Source organism: Haliotis asinina, chromosome 9, assembly GCF_037392515.1.
Source record: "Haliotis asinina isolate JCU_RB_2024 chromosome 9, JCU_Hal_asi_v2, whole genome shotgun sequence".
Lineage (NCBI taxonomy): Eukaryota > Metazoa > Mollusca > Gastropoda > Lepetellida > Haliotidae > Haliotis > Haliotis asinina.
This window is the reverse complement of record NC_090288.1, coordinates 58,794,575-58,817,080: the sequence shown is the minus strand read 5'-3', so window position 1 is coordinate 58,817,080 and position 22,506 is coordinate 58,794,575. Positions and strand designations below refer to the sequence as shown.

The window sequence follows — 22,506 nt, the reverse complement described above, 5'->3', positions numbered from 1 at the left end:
CTCAGGGAAATGGAGCAGTTCCGCTGAAGGGGTTGTTGTTGTGCTGTTGTACTACAGATGTGTACCCTAAGCATGTTTCTATATAAACATACCCTAGCCAAAATCAGAATACAGAAACATACCCAAGGATGATTCCATTCTGTACTGTGCAGTTTTCTTGATCAGAAATGTCATGCTGTTGTACTGGATGTATAATGGATTGCATCATAAAAAAAATGACCACACACAGTAACAAATATTTTTACAGTTCACAGTTGAACGGGGCCAACGACATGGTTTCGGTTTATATGGCTTGCGGAATATCGACTTGTAAGTGATGTAGGGTACAGGGTATGCTTCTGTATTTTGACGTTGTCTAGGGAGCATTTGTGCATACTGGGGTAAATATCCGTATTGCCCGTGCTGATGGCCCCTCCAGTGTCAGTTCTGCACAGCCCTTTTGTTTATTATCATTCTTTGCCTATGAATAGATTTTTTTCCCCATAAAAACCCTTACCCCTTGTAATAAGTAGGTGTTACGGGTGGAACTCTTGGCAATTGTTATGTGCTATTTCCGCAATAATATGATCTGGAAATGGCCCCATGCCCATGGTGCTCTGGTCTTGTTCTGTCTCCTCTCATGTCACTTAACATATCTTAATCGGCGCTCTCTGTCAATCAGTGTTTAGGACGAGTCATCAGTGGCGGGCTTGGCATTTATATCTGAAATTCCGAATAGAATGAACAGGAGTTAATGCGTAAAGACATTCTATAATTGAGACTTTGACTCGTAACAGGTCGAATTCTTATCACTATCAGCTGTTTTGACGTTTTGTAATATGGCGCTAAACTATACACTCTCAAAACATGGTGTTTTAGGATAATTACAAAAGTAACGAACTATTTTACATCAGCAATCATGAATTAAATTGATATTTATAATAATTACTAACACAAATTCCAAGATTCCTGTTTCTTCTTCTTTCGCTTATATATACAGACACATGGGCTGCCAAACTTTGCATTGCGAGTTTTGTTGATAGCATATGCATGACAACTAGTTTGAAAACGTATTCTGATTTGTGGACTGATAGTCAGAACGGGTCTCGACCCACTTCATTATTTGAGAAACAGCAAACCCACAAAAATAGATTAATATTCTTATTACTGTGACTTTTATTCGTTGTTTTTTTATTTTTTGGTACAATGTACTGTTAGCTCACGCAGCGTCTATGCGACTGGGTCGGTATTAACAATGCGATCTCTGGTAGAGTTCTTTGAACATGCATTGTATAGTTTTCAACCACAGATTTTGAAAACAGGTGTTCGCACTACATTTCATACATTTGTTAGGGCGAAATGCGTTGTTTTATCTCTGTCCGTGAAGAACTTCATACATGTTTTGTCCCTGTTGGTGTAAAATGCCATACATATGTTGTTTTGTCGATATTGGTGTAAAATGTACCTTTGTTACAAAGATATGTCTTCTAAAAAAGGACATACAAACTGCTATATATTTCAAATGTTTTATTATATTGCATCATAATGTTTTAAGAATGGCCCTTTCACCTGTTCCCGTCTGACTGCATTACAGCGTCCCTAGACTGTCCGTATACACATAACAGAGCGTCCTTCGTTTGTCCGTCCCTCCAAAGAGCAATGTGTTCTTAATATGTTCCTCCTCAGAACAGAGTGTACTTACATTAGCCTATCCGACCACAGAACAGGGTGTACATGTATTTGCTTTAGACTATCGGACCACAGAACAGGGTGTACTTGCTTTAGACTATCCGACAGCAGGGTGTACTTACATTAGACCATCCGACCACAGAATAGGGTGTTTTTGCTTTAGACAATCCGATCACAGGACAGGGTGTACTTACATTAGCCTATCCGATGACAGAGCAAGGCGTCTTTACATTAGTCCGTCCATGAAAGAGTCCGTCCCTGGTCAATCCTTCAGCACCAAAATATTTACGTCAAATGCTATGATTCGTCTCCGGAGACAAACTGTGTATAGTACTGTCAGAAAGAGAAAAACACTCTGCTTTTTTCGCATTGATATCTATAGCATACATGCTTAACATATGAAAGTGTGAAATATTTGTTACACTAAGTTCGACCTACCTACCGTCTCAGGGGTAGGGAGATCGGAAAAGTAGAGAGATGTTCGTAGCAGCAGCGTTCATTGTCATACCTAAGGTATCACATATACGTCTTTGCACTATCGATCTGAATAACAAAACTGTATGTCATTCTCGAGAGGTCTACATGTTGTCATAACCAATGAAACTAGTTCGTCGGGAACTAGTACATCAGTACAAGCATGGCCGACGTACAAGACGATCAAGCTGTGGAAGAAACAGCTTCAAAAGAAGATGCCCCTGTGAACGGCGTCGAAGATGATGCTGACAACGAAGGAGGGTCATCGGAACAAGCCAAGAAGAAGAAAAAGCGGAAGAAGAAGAAAAAGACAGGTGCGGCATTTCGTTTCAGTCCCAACTGTAATGACTCTTAAAAATGTTTCTTTGGAGTGTTGTAGCACAGGTTTAGGCATATCAGTTCGCATTGCTTGTGTCTAAATATAGACGAATGTTAGCAAATGTATTTGGAGGATGAAAATGCTATACATGTACATGTATGGCAAAATAATTCACCCATACACTTACTGGTAAGATATCTTATATACTTGTTCCGACCTTAGTCTGAACTGGCTCGCGACCAGTTATCGCCATGTTTAAGAGGTTTTTAACGATTTGCTCCATTATTTCGTAACAGAATGAAACAAAATGTATCATGATGATAGATCAGCTATTCACCGATGTTTTCCATTTGTTTACAGTCGTCGATCGTGTTTCTCCGAAACAGGGTCAACAGGAAGCATGGTAGTGTAGATTGTGCTTTCCCTGTAACTAACAAGACCAATTATCGCCATTTCAGAAGTTTTTATGCTATTCACCTAGTTTGACGTAAACTTGGTAATGAAACTATTGTGTTTCAAACCTTGACATATTGAAGAAATTTCATAATTGGAATTTGTTTAGAAAAAGAAGTTTAAAAGAACAAAACTCGCTCTCATTGTGAAAGTTGATGGATGCTGATTTTAGCTGATGGGAATATGGAGATGTCACCTTGGTCACCACAGGGTTGAACTTATCAAACTTGACATTTTGAGTCGTTTGCAGTTTTGGCAATGTTTGTTTTCTCGGGAGAAAAACATACAGATAAAGGTGAGAATTGACAGTTACATTTTGTCAGTATCGTCTGCATGGTATCTATAAAACGGAGATGGAAATTTAGGTCAATTCAAAGTTAAGTGATTGACTGTTGGCATTATGGGTATGTTCAGACAAATTAAAATCTGCTCCGTTGTGGACTGAATTGTTAAGTCATAGATTCACAACACAGCCAGGATGATTTTCATTCAGTTCTCATCATTTATGATTCATGAAATTTCATGTCAACACTAATGGTCACATGACATACCCCCCAATGTGTTTGGGTGTCTTCTTCCCAGGGATTCATATTTGTAATGGCTACAATGTAAAATGCTCTCAGTAATTCTAACTCTTGTAACCTTTGTTTTATTGGATGTGTCAACATGGTCAATGTGTGAAATACTATAGAAATACAAGAAAAACTGTCTGCTCAAGCACTACAGCCAGGTGTTGGCGATAACTGGTACACGGCGATAACTGGTTGCTAGCCAGTAGTTTCCGATCAACTGTTCATTATGTAACTTTAAGTTGTTAGAATATGGTTTTTGTGTGACATAACCAAATCTTTTTTTAATTTATTACATTTCTAACAGACTGCATTCTCTTCCCACAGTGGTTACTTGTCACATCTTCTTACGTAACCTCTGTTCTAATACAACCCTTTCATGGTGTGAGTGTTCAAGACTCATGATCGGAGGCAATCCGATTTAGTAGTGCAATCAGCGACCTTGTTTCAAAAGCGATCGTTCGAAAGATCTTGGTAATTTCCGGATGCATTGTGAAAACTAGAACCTCTTCCCAAGCGCCATACTCAAATGTTTCTTCTAGACAGAACTCAGTCATGTCATTTTTGTTTCTCCACATTGCTTGCATTTGTCATGTTGAATCTAAGTCGATGTAACACGTGTTCTGATTGCACAGAAAAAAGGGAGACAAATCTGCTGCCATTTTTTGCTGCTAGGGGATTTTATGAGAACCGAGAAATATGGCTGTATTAGAACAGAGTTTCATAGGAAGATATGACAAGTAACCTCTGTGGCAAGAGAATGAACAGACTAAAGCATGAGTCAGATCTGTTAGCATGCCATAACCACCTGCAAAATTTCATACATTGTACATGTTCTTTGGTTGTAATGAATATCCACTGATTGATTTGCTGCTTCTCATGTGATTTGATATGTTGATGTTAGGGTCAGTCTCATAATATCTTTCAGTATTTCGTTTCCATGCGACCCGTGAAGGTCCCGGGGTAGAATAGGCCTTCAGCAACCCATGCTTGCCATAACAGGCGACTCAGCTTGTCGTAAGAGGCGACTAATGGGATCGGGTGGTCAGACTCGCTGACTTGGTTGACACATGTCATCGGTTCCCAATTACGCAGATCGATGCTCATGTTGTTGATCACTGGATTATCTGGTCCAGACTCGATTATTTACAGACCGCCGCCATATAGCTGGAATATTGCTGAGTGCGGCGTTAAACTAAAACTCACTCACTCACTCACTCACTCGTTTCCATGCTGTCAAAATGTCTGAAGCAGACATAGCTGCATCTACCAGTGGCCTTGCATAATTCCATCAGGCTCCACACACTTGTGACACAATCATCGTGGGTTGAAGTGGCCATTTGTTGAATTTGATTATTCTCTCAGACAATATGACTAAGTTGAATTTGGCATATCGATTTGATGGGCCAACCCATGTGAGTCCGCATTAAGAGAGAAGAAAAACGGGAATAGATGCTTGTCTAGTCATAGGTTGTCAGTCAGAATGCATTAAGTTTGTTATCAGTATAATGTAACACGTAAGAAAAGTACCTAAAACCATATGGAAACATATTTTTGCAATGCGAATAAACTTGTACAGATGTAAATTGTAATGTAAAGAACTTGTGAGACGGCCATTTGACTGGAATGTTGTTGAGTACAGATTGATGCAACTTTGGCTGAACATGTTGTCAGGGAAGGTAGACCACTGAATCCTTCTGTTAGCATATTGCATGATACATAGCATCATATACTGTTGTAGGAGGTGAAGGGGATGGAGCAGTTGACGGTGAAGATGGCGATGAGGTTAACCTGAAAGAGGTTACAGAGAAGATTGAACATGCAAACTTAGATGATGACCAAGATGAAGGAGAAGGTAGAAAACTCATTGCAGGGATCTAAATTATGCTTTTTTCAAGTGTACCTCGTAGGCATTGTCATGATAATTTAAGTGTGCCATTTCAATTTTAGGTGTGCCATAGATTCATGGTCTGTTGAAGTGAACTTCAAAACATTACATGATTTGAAGTGAATGTTCAAGGTAATATTATATTGTAACATTCAAAATTAAATCATGCGTAATAAAACAATGCTAGGTATGTATTTTTGTATATTTACTGACCTCAAACTTTGAAAAGACATTCATGATTAGTGGCTGTCTGACCTGTAAACTTTATCATTAGTCATTATTCATAATGTCACTTTGAGTCATGAAAGATAGTAATGATGAAAACATACTTTAATGCACTTTGGCAAACAAATCATGTGTGCCATAAGGGCACGCTGGTAAGAATTTAACCATGCTATTTGAATTTTAGCAGTGTCTTCAGTGCAATGGCACGAATAATTTCAGTCCCTGTGTTGACTTGAAACATGTAACCTGTGTAATTGCCTGACTGGTGTATTTGTAATACTTCTTAAACTGGTGTGTTTGCTTGTGATTCCAACTGAAAATACAGTTAAGCAATGTTGTGTGGAACTCTCATAACTCTATATCGGGGAAAACGGTTTTCAAAGTGTCCAGATTTGACAGATTCCACTGTACCCATATGCATGCAACCTTTGTATCTGCCCAACGCATGAAACTTCAGTATTTGTATATTTGTTCATGTTTGTGTTGAGAATAAATAATTTTTCAATAGAGCAGATATATTCTGCACATCATGTCAAGGTACACCAGGAATGTGCTTACCACATTGTAGTCATGTAGTGAAACCTGCTCTAACCATAAGACTACCCCAATGTCCTGATTAGGAAATATTTGTTTTGTAGGTGAAACAACAGCTGTTGGGAAGAAGAAGAAGAAAAAGAAGAAGAAGAAAGGTGAGATAATTAATTTAATGATATCAGAATGTTATGAAGATAATTGTTGCTTGTTTCCTATATTTGGAAGTGCTGTATCATGTTTGCTGAAGGTTACTTATTGTGTGAAATTTTGTTGAATAAATTTCTGATAAGTAGATGCATAGTATATCCCGTTTGATAATTAAAGCTATTATATGGAATTAGTAGACTTTAAATACATGTCATTGTTATAAGTCTTTTTAATAGTGATATTTTAGGGCTTGATTTTTATGGATAAGCATGTACAGTGTGAATGGAACCACCCACACACCCACGCCACTGACTTTATGTATATAGTCATGTCGTGTCATGTATAAATGGCCCACCCCTCCCTAATGTTTTAATGTTAATGTGAAAAATTTCTGACACCATCTTTTACACCATCCAATTTAACACCAACATTCACTGACAAACTCATATGTTGATGTAGGTCCGAAACAGCAGACAGTGCCCCCATCCATCCCTATCTGTGAGCTGTTTATAGAGGACAACTACCCAGAGGGACAGATCATGGAGTACCCCATCCTTCAGGACAAGTATGTTGTTCTGTGTCATTATGGGGAGTGACACCAAGGTGTTTCTCACAGTTTAGAGCATAGAGATGCAAAGGCATCAATTGTTATACGTCTCGAAGGTATCCAAATGACTGTGTCTCTCATCTCCTGTGTCATTAGATGTATCAGTAGTATTGATGTATCATGTTACTATTGTACTTGGTAAATGCAAGTGTCATGCAGTATCTATATGGCTACTTTCAAACTGATAAACATAAAGTACATTCTTCAGAAGGTTCAGAGAAAGTATTAAAACAGTATGAGATTTTGAGAAAATGGTAAGTATTTTCATGCAGCAGACTGACGCTCAATGGTTATATACCAACAGATCCTATGTCCCGCTCACTCACTTACTCGCTCACTCGTCCCGTGAAGGTCTGGGGTAGAAAAGGCCTTCAGCAACCCATACTTGCCATAAAAGGTGACTATGCTTGTCGCAGGAGGAGACTAACGGGATTGGGTGGTCAGACTCGCTGATTTGGTTGGCATCGGTTCCCAGCTGTGCAGATCGATGCTAATGCTGTTGATCACTGGATTGTCTGGTCCAGACTCGTTTATTTACAGACCGCTGCCCCATAGCAGGAATGTTGATGAGTACGGCGTAAAACTAAACTCACTCACTCACTCACTCTTTCACTCACTCACTCACCGTTAGTCTAACTTTGCTCGTTTGTTCTGTTTATAATGTAGTCGTACTGCCAAGGATAGGTTCAGCAGTGAGGAAAAGAAAGCTTTGGACCAGGCTCATACGTCCCTGTACCAGGAAGTCCGCCAGGCAGCAGAAGCTCACAGACAGGTCAGTCACATGTTTTATTGATGGCATGGATACAATCCAACTTTTAGGCTGTCAAACTCCAAGTCCATTCTTGTAAAAGTTCACAGAAGAATGCATGTAACATTATTCTTGTAGATGGCAGAAAGAATGGTTTATTTGTCAGTTAACTGAGCTGGAATATGTTACATATTCTTTTGTAAGTATCCAGTAATATCGCAGCAGTGAGTGCATTCCTTAGGTTATCAGATAAATGACTAATAAGAGGATGCTTTGTGGTCTCTCATGCAGTACTGAATTGTAGGCATTTGGTTTTGCCATATTTGTTAGCACTCACTTACAGATCTTTCACACAACATGGTTGGTATACAATGTTTTTGTTCTCAGACAAGGCAGTACATGAGGGATTTCATAAAGCCCGGGATGAAGATGTTCGATATCTGGTGAGTACAGTGTCCCCTTCATCTAAGGTATCATTGAGGTCCTGATTAGAGAACTGATCTTCAGTAACCTGTGCTTGTTGTAAGCGGCGAATAAAGGGACTGGGTGGTCAGGCTTACTGACATGGCTGACACATGTCGTCGATACCCCGATGTGCAGATTGATGCTTATGCTTTTGATCACTAGATTGTCTTTCCCAGTCTTGATTATTTACAGACTGCCACCATATAGCTGGAATATTTCCCAGTGCGGAGTTACGCTAAACTCAGTGGGTCACTCAAAGTTTCTTAAAGCCTCTCACCAGTCCACATACAAATACTGTTCATACGATGTCTACTACTTCCACTTAGTGCGACTGATATACGACTGAAATCTTGACTCTCTTGGGATGTGTCTCTCACAATAAACATTTGCTGGTTGTCAATTGCATAGGTTATTGTGTAGGTTAATACTTGTGGTTCAGACTGAATTATGTTTGGCCCACTGGCTTATATATATATATATATATAAGGAAAGTTTCTAAGATCAGAACAATAAACAAAGGCTTGCTGCTTCCCCTAACCTGTTCAGAGAATTTACATACTATTGCAGTATTTGTACTTGATCAACTCCTATACTTACCAATGTATTAGCACTTCAGAACAGATAGAAACTGTAAAGATGAAAAGATGCGAAAATGGGAATGAGTAGTTAAGAGCATAATCAAATGTGCGATGCATGTTCTGTATGAAAAGACCAGTTATAGCTAGTGACCAACCCTGAAGACCAAAAGACCATAAGCCATTACCTGCGCCAAGTGTTTCTGTCCTTTATGGAATGTTGTCTTTTTCCAGGCACAGCATTATTGATGATTATAATGTGTGCATGTGTATATTTTACACAACACCCTGGTACCAATTTGAGCACAGTTTTGGCAATCTCATCTCTTTCTTACACTTGATATGACTCTTGTGTTATTTCACCTGTGTGATGGCAATATGTGAACCTATTGAGCAAGAATCATCACAGTTGGGGTACTAGGAGATGAATCAACCAAACTTATCCCGTTCATCACCTCTACAATCATGGGTTGGTGAAGATCAATTTTAATGCTGATATTTGCAGACATTATTTGTGCCATCACATCTTTGGAATACAGCATGACAATTCTGTTTCAGTGAAACCCTAGAAGGCATTGCCAGGAAGCTGATCAGGGAGAATGGTTTGGAGGCGGGGTTGGCGTTCCCCACTGGGTGTTCCCTGAACCACTGCGCTGCCCATTACACACCCAATGCTGGGGACCAGACTGTCCTGCAGTACGATGATGTCTGCAAGATTGACTTTGGAACTCACATAAATGGTACTTGCTTTACTTCTGAGAATGGTTTGGCTGAATTGCCAAAAAGGGTATGGACAAGGGGCATGCCTGGACACGTCGAATAAGATGGGTTGGATGTGTTGTAGACAAGAAGCGTGGCAGGTGTGGCTTGAATAAGATGGCATTACATTTGTATTTCGATACAGGGATTTCTTGTAGACTGTTCGGGTTCTACATTTGATGGCATGATTTGCAATAATTAAGTTAAGGCCTTGCTGTTATGCAGTATTTTGTTGGTGAGTGTCACATGTATCTTCTCTTTGGAGAATATTCGACACATTCTTATTTTGAATGTATAAAATGACAACCTTCACTGTTTTTCCTGCAGGTCACCTGGTAGACTGCGCTTTCACGTTGACGTTTAATGATAAGTACGACAAACTACTTCAGGCTGTGAAAGATGCAACAAATACGGGTATACGGGTGAGTGATGAAGATGAAAGTGTTCAAGCAGTTTACTGAGAAGAAATCTTGTGGAACATGGTTCTAGTTTGACTGCAGTGCTAGGATGAATTGTCAGGGTAAATGGAGGTGTCAGGTAAATGGAGGTGTCAGGGTAAGTGGAGGTGGTAAAAGGAGGTGTCAGGATAGGTGGTGTCCGGTAATGGAGGTTTCAGAGTAAATGGAAGTGTGAGGGAGGGGTGTCTTTGTGGATGTTGGATAAATAGGGGTGTCTGTGTGGGTGTCAGGGTAAATTGAAGTGTGAGGGAGGGGTATCTGTGGGTGTCCGGGTAAAATGAAAGTGTGAGGGGTGTCTGTGGGTGTTCATGTAAATGAAAGTGTGAGGGGTGTCGATGTGTATGTCAGGGTAAATGGAAGTGTGAGGGAGGGGTATCTGTGGGTGTCCGGGTAAAATGAAAGTGTGAGGGGTATCTGTGGGTGTCCGTGTAAATGAAAGTGTGAGGGGTGTCTGTGTGTATGTCAGGGTAAATGAAAGTATGAGGGGTGTCTGTGTGGGTGTCAGGGTAAATGGAAGTGTAAGGGGTGTCGATGTGTATGTCAGGGTAAATGAAAGTGTGAGGGGTGTGTGTGGGGGTGTCAGGGTAAATGGAAGTGTGAGGGAGGGTGTCTGTTTGGGTGTCAGGGTAAATGGGAGTGTGAGGGAGGGGTATCTGCGGGTGTCCGGGTAAAATGAAAGTGTGAGGGGTATCTGTGGGTGTCCATGTAAATGAAAGTGTGAGGGGTGTCTGTGTGTATGTCAGGGTAAATGAAAGTATGAGGGGTGTCTGTGTGGGTGTCAGGGTAAATGGAAGTGTAAGGGGTGTCGATGTGTATGTCAGGGTAAATGAAAGTGTGAGGGGTGTCTGTGTGTATGTCAGGGTAAATGGAAGTGTGAGGGAGGGGTATCTGCGGGTGTCTGGGTAGATGAAAGTGTGAGGTATGTGTATGTCAGAGTAAATGGAAGAGTGAATGAAGGGTGTCAATGTGGGTGTTAGGGTAAATGGAGTTTTGGAGAGGTGCCGATGATATATGGTGATGGTGGTAAACGATGGTGTTGGGAGAGGTGACAGTGTTGGTGTTGGTAAATGATTAATGAAGGTATCAGAAGGGGGTGACGGTGTGGGTATGAGGGTAAATGGAAGTATCAGAAAGGGGTTTCAGGGTAACTGGAAGTGTCGGGTTCAGGGTATATTGAGATGTATCATGTCATATAGGGGTGTTGGTGTGTGTGTCAAAGTAATTCAAGGTGTCTGGGTAGGTCTTGTCTGAGTGTGGAGATGTCAGATTGTGGTGTCACAGATTGGGGTTTTAGTGTGAGAGGGCAAGAAGGATGACTTTGCCATGTTTCTTTGTGAACGATGATCAGATATGTTTTCTTTGCTCAGGTAACAATTCTCGTCATCTACATGCATATATAATGTGGCCAGGTTGAGCTTACCTTTCTGGCACACAATGACACAAAGACCAGAACAGAATGACCTTTAGTAACAAACACTCACAGTTCATGGTTCTGAGGACTGAGGTCATGTAAATGTGGAGACTGGATTAAATGCAGGTAGATTTCTGAAGTCGAAGGCAGGAAATGCATGTGCTGGGAAGTGAGTGGCTAAATTTGTTGAACTGATGCAAGACGAGCATGCTGGAGTTGAACTTAATTTGTCAAAGTTAGTGTATGATGTACTGAAGGAGAAAGCAACGGTTGAATTTGTTTGAAACTATATGTATCAGCCACCATGTGGGGAGGGGAGTTGTGTGGGGTGAGAAATGTTATACACACGTGTACATGTTAAATTATATTTGAATGTATAAGCGATTGGCCTTTGGTCTAAATAAACATTCATCATCATGATAATATTTGTTTTGATGGTAGGAATCTGGCATAGATGTACGTCTGTGTGATGTGGGCGAACGAATACAGGAAGTTATGGAGTCATATGAGGTGGAACTTGATGGCAAGACATATCCAGGTATGTTGTTGTCGAACGTTACATTGGTCAACATATGGTTAAATTGGTCAATATCCCGACATATTGGAAGGTACCCAGCTGCAATGGTGATACTGCTGGCTGCATAACATTTAGTATAACTGTTTCACTGAAAACCAAGACTGGTGAGTTGAAATATTTGTGACCCGTAATTAGATTTGACTCAGTTGCATTGTAGTAGAAACCTCTATTGTGAATCGTAGTATTTGGCTCTTGTCTGCTCAGTACATGATATTGAATATTTTAGACTTATCTTTGTTATATTTTGCTGGTTCATCGGGGATTTCTTATACCTTTTGTCACGGCAAATTATTAACTTTAGCACAAGTTACATTGGTATTTATGATTGGTATCAAGCTACATTGGTTGATATCCAGTTAAATCTGATGATGTCAAGGTACATAGGTTGATGTCAAGATGCATTGGTCAATATCCAATCGCACTGGTTGATATCCAGGTATGCTGTTTGATATCATTCTACATTGGTTGATAGGTTTATGTACCCTCGATGTTTTTTTTTTCCCTGAGCCGAAGGGACCAGTGAACAACTTATTATATCAAGTTACACCAGTCCATATCCACTTACTTTGATTGATATCAAGGTCACTGGTCAATATCCACTTACGCTTGTTGATATCAGGGTTCACTGGAAGATATCCAGCTGCATTTGTCGATGTCCAGTTACATCGGTTGAAATGCAGCTGCATTGGCCGATATTTTAGTTATTGTGATCGTGTGGAGCATTCTTTATTAAAAGCCAACCCATCATGACATAGTGTAAGACTTGAACAAAGTCTTTACGATTTTGTCCTAAAACAAGGAATCAACAGCTGACTGTCAGTGGCTGCTGAAGGGACAATGTATGATTGTTTCAGTGAAGTCTATCCGGAATCTCAATGGTCACTCAGTCTCCCAGTACCGGATCCACGCTGGAAAGACCGTGCCGATTGTGAAGGGAGGAGATGCCACAAAGATGGAGGTATCTGCATCAAACATTGTGTTTTATCATGTGTAATTGTGATTATTATGAAAACTGGTAAACTTTTTTATGTAGATTTTATGAGGCAAAGTTGTTTATAACATCCATCATATTGGGAACAATTTAAGCATCGTGACTGTTGTATTATTGATGACTGTTCTGTGCCACGTTGCACAAAGTGATAGCTCATGTCTGACTTGTCTTCCAGGAGGGGGAGTTCTATGCCATTGAGACATTTGGCAGCACAGGAAAAGGCGTGGTCCATGATGATATGGAGGTGTCACATTACATGAAGAATTTTGAAGTTGGACATATTCCACTCAGGTTAGAAACAGTGGAGCCTTGACGGGCATGTAATTTCTAACTAGGTGATTGAGGTAGTGGTGATGAGAGTTAGTGATTAACCTAGGGTTGTAGCCATTGGATGTCTTTGGTACCTGAGTACAGAGGGGTAGCCTTATGGTCAAAGCATTCACTCATCACTGAAGACCTGGGTTTGATTCCCAACATGATTTCAGTGTGTGAAGCCCATTCCTAGTTCCCCTGCTGGAACATTGCTGGATTATTGCTAAAACTGGCATTAAACCATCCTCACTGACCTAGGTGATAACTGTTGTTACCTGGTGTTGGCAAGAAATAGAACTGGAATTGATGGAGTTATCTCCCCTAAGGTGTTGGAGCACCTTTTGAAGGAGGGTATGGGTGTATTGTAATAAGGGATTGGCACTGTATTCTTTGTCTTTAGTTTTGAAAAAGTTGAGGTTTGAAAAGTCAGCAAACAGAAATAATATTTTGAAATATAAGAAACTTCAGCTGCAGAGCTGTTTGGCAGTTTGTTGTAGAGTATTGTGTATGGTTCGTAGAGGTGAGGATAGATATGTAGTCAGTACGTATTAAGATGCCTACGGCATCTACATGTTCAGCCCATGTAGTAGTTCCAGTGGTATCGTCATGCATATCTCATAAAAAGAGGGCGGTGGGGTAGCCTAGCTGTTAAAGCATACGCACATGAGGCCAAAGACCTGGGTTTTATTTACCACATGGGTCCAGTGTGTCGAGCCCATTTCTGGTGTTCTCTGACGTGATATTGCTGGAATATTGCTTAAAGAGATGCAAAACTAAACCCACCCACTCACTCACTCATCACAAGGTCTCATGCCTTGCCCAGGAACTGTCCCTAACATGGCTAGACACAATTGATCCAGCCATCTTGCATTGTTGTAAGGATGGAAACTTTTCTGATGACATGTTTCTGATGGTCCGGACAATTTTCCAGACACTGATTTTCATTGTCTGCGCTGCTTATATACAGACCTGATTTAAATAAGACGTTACCCATGGTAGCATTCAGTCTAACACTCTAATACATTGATTGATAATGGGAAATAACTGGAAACATATTAATAACAGGAAAAATGTTAATGATTATTGATGTGAAGATTGTGTTATCAATCATATTGTACATTAATGTTTGTGATGGAGAAAAGTTTTAATTTTCTCACACAGTATACAAAAGCTTCTAATTTATGTTCAGGATGCCGATTTGGTAATACTATTAACTGGAAATATTTTGTGCCTTGAATACGTTGAATACATTGCGTCAATGTACTACCAGCCTGTTCTGCGACCTATTATTTTAGAGTAGAAGACATTGCAACATAGCTAACTAAAACAACATTGCTTCTTAATTCATAATATATCATCACTGTTTCGATATAATAATTAAACAAATTGGAAAAACTGAAAAATAAAATCAATTACAGTACTCATTAAAGTTGTTAAATGCACATCATTACAACTTACTATTTCATGCTCGGACACAATGTTTAATGCTAAAATATGTGCAAGAAGCAACCTAGCACAATATGTCTACTTCCATAATATACTATTGGTGGTGATTATGTATGCAGAACGATCAGAATAGCATGTTTTTATCAAAATCTTTTGTCTGCATCTAAAGGCTTTTCCCTGTTGTATCCCGTTACCGAGCGGAAAGACCTTGATATTATTAAATAGACGACCATGCATATCGTCTGAGAAATCAGTTTGTAATAAGTAAAGGCAACAGGTTGACTGGCATTGAAAGAGTGAATGTTACTGTACCAAATATTGTATTTTTTGCATGGGGAAGAGAAGCGCAAAATATAAACTGAAGCAGAATATTTCCGGTTACATTAATCCATGCAAAAACATGTCAGTTCTCACCAGTGATGAGAAATATGTTCATATATTTCATACTTTTTTGTCTTTTCTTGCTAAAAGTTGCGTCTATTGGTATTTATTTATGATCAGTCAATATTCAGTTAACAATTATTGATGTCTATGAACTATATCGATAGCGAGACCTAGTTCAGTTCTAGACTCGTTGATGGAGTGATTCAGTGTTTTTCTCTACACAGGTTGACGAAGTCCAAGCAACTGCTGAACGTTATCAACCAGAACTTTGGAACATTAGCGTTCTGTCGTCGCTGGTTGGACCGTCTGAACCAGACCAAGTACTTGATGGGTCTGAAGAACTTGTGTGATGTGGGGATAATTGACCCCTACCCTCCTCTCTGTGACATTAAGGGCTGCTACACAGCACAGTTTGAGCACACCATCATCCTCAGACCTACCTGTAAAGAAGTTGTAACAAGGGGAGACGACTACTGAGTGATGAGAATTCTCCACAGAGGAGGCAGCAATGTTGTAAATGACCAGAACACATGGTCACCACAGTCGTCAACAAAGATGAACTTGAAGTATGCATCAACTGTGAGCTGGTTATAGGTTTATTGGAGCAAAATGATGCTGTGAAGTTTTTCCCATAACAGTCTTGAAATTGACATTTATGAATGAAGAATTCTGACACAATTTCTGTCAACGATTTGTATCTAAATGTAACGGATGCAGCAGAGCCGTAGACTTCAGTACTGTGATCATCAGAATATCTCTACCCATGTTGTTTTCATAGGAGACTTATACTGTTAATGTGTTGATTAAATCAAAGGGTGACAGTTTTTGAAATTGATATCTTTCAAATGGATTATGTCCATGCAGAGTAAGAATGTCCATATCTTTATCACCAGAGATGATTCCTCATTGTGAATGGTACCATAGTTACTACTGTACTGTTACCATTGGTATTGCATCATTCAGACTTTGTCCCGATAGTGTGGAGACTGTCGAACATTTTGGAAATATAACTATCACTGATGTTTGAGTTGCGGGTTCTTACAGAATGCACCCACACAAGGGGAGATACTTTATGGATGAGGATGAAAATCCTTCATTTCTGCACCAGACATCTTGAAATGCGAGAAATAACTGCTTCCAAAATACAAAATGGTGTATGTATATATGTGAGCTCTTTACAGGTGGTGTAGTTTATGATTTGTAATCAGAAGTTACTAAATTACATGTTCGTTATCTTTTTTTGCATCCTTTATGAGTCACTGGGTCCTATCTCCATTCTATTATGAAAGTTGCCCTGCTCTGAAATGCTACCTTGGCATTGTTTTTGAATTAACTCTGGATTTATTAACTTACTGAAACAAGACATGTTCAAAATACACTGTTCTTTCATAATCCCAGCACATCTTGGCATCACTGGTGTCTGTACCCATGATGATTTGGGTTAGAGGTGGTCTTCAGCAACAACTACTTTGATTGGGAGGCAGGCTTGTTGACTATTTCACACATCTCTATGTATACAAATTATGTCGATCGTTGCTCAAGATGCATACTCGATATCTCCAGGGTATACGTTCCGATAAGCCTACACTATACCCTGGATGCATCTACGACTGCCTGTTAAATTTAATACCTCCTTGGCTTTTAATCCAATCAGGTGTCTACGCTCGGAAGTTGAGCGAACCAATCACAACTCACTTTCGCTTTTTAAATTATCTAACCGATTAAACTTGGCAATACAAACCATGCGGAGGTTCTCTGAAAGAGATAGAGGGAGTTTGTGCATACATTTCGGTTTAAAGTTTCGGATCTAACAGTTTGTCTGTATGATTTCCCACAAATCTGAGTGGCACTGCCAACAAAACTCTGCAGCTGAGACCACTACATTTGTTGACACTGGCAAGCTCGGTTGTGATAGCAGCTCAACTGATTGGCTATTGTGAAAATGCAGATCCTGCAAAGGGAGGTAATAAATGTATCGGGTCGATCTGTAGATGCATCCAGGGTATAGTAAAGACTTGTAGAGAATTGTATCTGGTTGAGTGTAAAACAAAGACCTCTTAATGTCACTCCATGGAATATAAAAGTCGTTACCTAGTCAAGGTTACTATATAATAGAATGGAGATAATGTACCTTTGATAGTCAAGGATGTCGTTCTTGTTTTTTTCACAAAGGGTTGATTGTAAAATGTTCTGCTTGAAGAAAACCTATTGTATTTCACAGTTCTGCAAGACACATTTTCAGGCAAGCCCAACAAGGGCAGATAACTCTAGAGGCATTAATTAACATAGTTACACGTATATATGTGATAAATTGTTCTTGAATAACAATTTGTCATCCATTTTAGAAAACAAACTCTCTTCACACTGATATTTCTCAAATTTGCTAGAAATGGAAATATTGTTCAGGTTTTGTTTTTCATTCATATGTGATAGTATGAAATATGGATTTTGTACTGCCTGTTGACAAAATAGAACATGTACTGGTGAGTTCATGTTGTTGGTTGCAAAATATTGTTGGAGTTAAAGATTTACACCTGAGCAAGTGCTATTATGGATGTACAGTGCTTTGCAGTATTGGGGTTGTACAAAGTGTGAATATTTTGTCAATGAGTTTGTTGTGATCTTTTGCTGAATCTCCTTCTCAAGTTTCATGTTGGCGAATAACTCGTATGATTCTTTTTCCATTCATCTTTTAAGATAATTCAAGTTTGATAACTTGTCAGAAATACTGAGATTGTGGTAGGATGTATATTTTAGACTGTGGGCAAATTCAGTACATCGATGATTCACTAGTAAAGACCCACTCTCTGTATTAGTCAGTAGCTTGGTGGTTAAAGTGTTTGCTAATCACGCCAAGTTCGATACCCCACATGGGTAGAGTGTATGAAACCTATCTCAGGTAGTCTCTTGCCATGATATTCCTGGGATATTGCTAAAAGTAACACTCAGTATGGGTACAGGGGTACAACCTGTGATTCCCATCCTGCTTTTGCTCTCTTCAATATGATACAAAACCATTCTCCTTGATTGACTAATATGGATTGACACATTTGGAATTTGCATTAAGACGCTAACGATGATGATGTTGGTGTACCTGGCTTCTCCAGGTGTTGCTGATGAAAGTGTGTTCTCTAATAGAGCATCAGAATACTATTGAAAGTCTGATGGTCTGAAATTATTTTGTATCATGTGACTTTCCACAGTGTTTTGTACTCACAGGATTGTACCTGAATACACTGTGTACCTTGTTCACAGTTGTGTTAGGGTACTGATATAGGAGGATACAATTAGCCAGTAATGTATTGGGATGCCTGATTTGGATCCCTGATGTACCACTACCAAAGTGCATAGTGTATTGGGATAAAAGATACATCTGGATCCCAAATGTACTAAGGTGCACATTGTATCGGGATACTTGATACATCTGCATCTCAGATTTAGAGTGATCTCCCTTCCATCGCTTTCCAATCACAAAACATCGGTAGTTTCCATGCCTGATGCGTGATTCAATGTTATTCAAGGCAAAGAAGTACTACCATGAAGAACCAGAAGAGTTCAGACTTCCCAGCGGTGTACACTGAAAATAATACATCGCCTGTAAGCGGAGTACATTGAAAATAATAGAATAGCACTTAGCCAATCAGAAAGCGACATTCATGTGTGAGGTAAGATAAAATGTATTGGGATACTTGTACAGCTGGTTTCCTGCTGTATCATGATAACAATGTATTGGGTCATGATTCATCAGGATCCCTGATGTACCAGGGTACCCAGCAGGGCAGACACTTCAGTAGTTGTGTGTGGAATAGCAGCACAATTACTATTTACCAGTCATTGTTCATTAAACTCTTCAAACTTTGCAAGTATGGAGAATGTATTTTGTGGAGAATGTATTTTTGAATGCAATATTTAAGTTCTGAATACATACACAAGTCTGTGAATTGTGAGATGACAACATAATCAGTGAGGACATGTAACTGTAAGGCATCTCCATTTGCTATAAGATAACCTATCGTAACTGTACACTTGACAAATGAATGACATAGAGCCACAACCACTCTTTGGATTGGCCCCAGAACTGATGCACATACAAGATACTGAGTAAAAATCATGATTACACTGTGCCATTTAGAAAGTGGTAAAATGCAACGTCAATGATATTTTGATATAAAACAAACACCTAACCATTTGTTTGGCTTTGAGACAAGCCCTCATTCTAAGAATCTGAGGTTTTTGCAAATCAAAGTTGCCATTAAAAATATTTGTCATTATCATATATGTGAATTAGCTGATCGTCAGTAATGTAGATCATTGGTGTATTGGTGCAGTCTCTATCTTAAGTAGAGATGTTTCTGTTTGGTAAGCTCATCAGCAACCTTCACAAAATATGAGCTTCGTTACTGACAAAGAGGCTGTTGATGAAAGTGTTTTAGTTTTGTGACTACAGTAACTCTCCGGTGGACTTGCAGTTGTCATGAGACAGGGATCTGGAGTTGGTCTGTCAGTAACAGTTTGCCTGGTCATGAAACCCTCTTCCAATGCGCACACTATTGTTGAGATTGACATGGAATGAAGACGGAATAAACTGTTCAATATATTCTCAGGAATGACTTGTTTTTGAAGGTGCTGAGAGTATGAGCATAAATAATATCACTGTACACCATTCACAGTTACGAGGGTATTAGTGGAGATGATGCATATGTAAAGTTTGCATGTTTGATTTTGTGTCACATATAGCATTAGATGAAAAATAGTCCAAATGCTGATAGGTCCAAATTTACTTGTTTGGTGGAATTAAATCATATTCCACCTGCCTGCACTGCTTGTTTTCTGGGAGAAATCTGCAATATCAACAATAAAATACGGCTTGTCCTTGGAAATACACTTTTTGTATGGGCCCACACAGAGATTGGTCTGAAAGCTGATGAGAGAGAGCATTCACTGAAATGGAAAGCACCTATGTTCCATAAGCTGAGGGTCAACAAACTGTTTTCAACACAACTATCATGTTATAGGACATAATTACCCTGCATTACTGGGATCACCAGCTTCACTAGGATGTCATTACTTGTCTATTTGTATAGGGCTGTTGGAGGCGTAGTGGAATGCGAGTGACAGCTTTAAGTTCCGATACATTTAATAGTAGTTCATTACTTATATATTTGTATGGGGCTGTTGGAAGCGAGGTGGAATGTGAGTGACAGCTTTAAGTACTGGTACATTTAGTAGCATGTCATTCACTGTTGCTGTTTGTGGTGCTTTCATCCATGAAAACAAACTAAATTTGTTGGAGCCTTGACACAATACCTTTGCGTTAATGTAGATGTGGAAAATGAAGACTGAAATGATGGATTATGTAAAACTTAGTAGTCATGGTAGGGTCAAAACTACAATATTATTCTGTAAGTTGGCTCTGATTTGATCATACTACTGACAGAAATGGGGAAACTGATGGCTCAGCATTGGAACTGTGGATGAAGTTCCGTCGTCTGGGAGCAACAGCTTCAATTGTCAAGGCTAAAGATTGAGTTTACTGAAGAAATTGTTGAAACTTGCCTGACTAAATTGTTCTTACTCATGCATTGATTTGTAGGGAAATAAAAAGTGTGCCCTGTAACTGCATGAAGAGTATATTGAAAAATATGATATATAAAAGGAACACCTGTTTGAATAAAAGATGGGCTTCAAAACATCCAAACTAGATATGCTGATCTTCAACCAAAGTCCTGAAAATCAAAAGGTTGCTCTACAGTTTGATGTATACCTTTAATGACTATGCTCAGCTGAAAAGCTTTTGTTCTGTTTGTTGGTTAATGCCACATCAAGCAATATTACAGCTATAGGTTAGTGAACTCTAAATAACTGAGCCTGGACCAGACAATCCAGTGATCAATGTCATGGGCATAGATCTCGGTGAGCCTGCCCATCTGACCCCACTAGTCACCATTTATGCATGGTTTCCCAAAGACCCATTCAGGCCCAGAACTTCTCAGGTCATGTGGAAAAGCATGACAAGTATGTAATTCATTGTGGAAAATGTACTTTATCTCACAATTTACATTCACAAAATGAATTACAAAAAACGTTCTACAGAATGTAGTGTTTTTCTCTCACCACTTGTCCGTATTTCTGGAACAAGTTATTAATCTGCTGATTCATCTTCAAGCACTGATTCACAACATATTCAAGTAAATTTGAACAGCTGTCATGCAGGAGTCTTGCTCTGTCCAGTGACTTCATGATTGTGATTGTCCAGAGCAAGACATATGCTAATCATGCTACAAGGCATGTATGCAGATTAACAGCTTGTCAGTACAGTCGGTAGTGCCAACAAATGTTCAGGAGTCAGTGTACTTCCACAAACAGTACATGGTGTCAATCTCCCTAAAATGCCACACCTACACTTACCAAAACAACATGTAAAACGTTATCACCATGTTTGTACAAATCAACTGTCAAGCACAACTGAACAGGTCATACTGGATCTGTGTCTAATTTCCACAAGTAGATGCTAGTTATCCCGAACCACACGCTACACAGTGCAGCAGTGAGTGTTAAGGGCTGTGGAGAGAACAGCTTCTTGAAGCGCTAACTCTCCACACTAAACAACATCTGAGTTTCACGATCAAAAGTGTTCAAACAATGACAAGATGTCCACTCATGGATCCACAGGCGCTTGTATTGCTGAAAATAAAACATCCTGGGTCCAACAAATCTACACTGATATCCATATACATATAAAGGACCGTTCTTTATATGTATATGGATATCAGTGTAGGCTTGTTGGACCCAGGATCTTATAAAGAAGGACCTTCTTTATATGTATATGGATTGCCATGTATGTAGGATGTTTTATTTTCAGCAATACAAGCCCCTGCGCATGGATCTAGAGGAGTGCTTCAGTGGATGTGAATCCCTGACTTTTCTGACGCCATACATTATGTCTTTGGCCAAGTCAAACAAGTATTGTGCACACACATTTCAATATCCTCCATCTGCATATGTTAGAGTGTACCATAAATGGGCTCCCATTATTTTACCCAGGAAAGAATTCATAAATGGAACGACAAGCAAGTGTCTACCATGGCAACGAACCTGCATGATCTTTTTGCCAAAAACTGAAAGAACAGCTGAAAACTCATCTCACTCACTCACTCTCTCACCCCTTGTGTTCAGTGTTGACAGTGAGGACAGGATACAAATGTACAAAAATCTGTTCCTTGACATTTAAACATGGTTCACATAACAGGGAAAATATATGGATGTCAACTTCTATATTATGAGGAACACAGTGTTTCGGAGTATGTTCATACCCTTTGAGAAGGACAAACAAAGCAGATGACCTCCATAAATGGCCCTACTGAAACACCTGCTCTGGCTAAATGTTGTGGACTAAAGGTCCTGCTGCCCCAGTCTTACTTCCATGTTCCATCGTGCAGCACAAGGGTAGGTATGCATGTGTGTGAAGCTATACATTACTGTATAAAATCAACATT

The 22,506-nt window shown here is 39.5% G+C and overlaps 2 protein-coding genes across 2 annotated transcripts in view; one reads left to right on the top strand and one right to left on the bottom strand.

The window, feature by feature from the left end:
* Window positions 1–1,034, bottom strand: part of LOC137295976 (protection of telomeres protein 1-like) — a 33,403-nt gene extending 32,369 nt beyond the window's left edge. The window contains exons 1-2 of the mRNA XM_067827588.1: window positions 933–1,034; window positions 497–702 (exon numbers count right to left, since the gene is read on the bottom strand). The gene's annotated coding sequence lies outside the window, so the exon portion shown is untranslated. The remainder of the gene's footprint in view (window positions 1–496; window positions 703–932) is intronic.
* A 1,239-nt stretch (window positions 1,035–2,273) lies between these two features.
* LOC137295882 (methionine aminopeptidase 2-like) lies at window positions 2,274–19,607 on the top strand. Its single transcript, XM_067827444.1, has 12 exons — window positions 2,274–2,456; window positions 5,225–5,338; window positions 6,235–6,285; window positions 6,737–6,842; window positions 7,551–7,656; window positions 8,020–8,075; window positions 9,231–9,412; window positions 9,759–9,853; window positions 11,742–11,838; window positions 12,732–12,835; window positions 13,044–13,159; window positions 15,235–19,607. The coding sequence occupies exons 1-12, from the start codon at window positions 2,306–2,308 to the stop codon at window positions 15,485–15,487; spliced, it is 1,431 nt and encodes a 476-aa protein (XP_067683545.1). The 5' UTR covers window positions 2,274–2,305; the 3' UTR covers window positions 15,488–19,607.
* The last annotated feature ends 2,899 nt before the right edge of the window (window positions 19,608–22,506 follow it).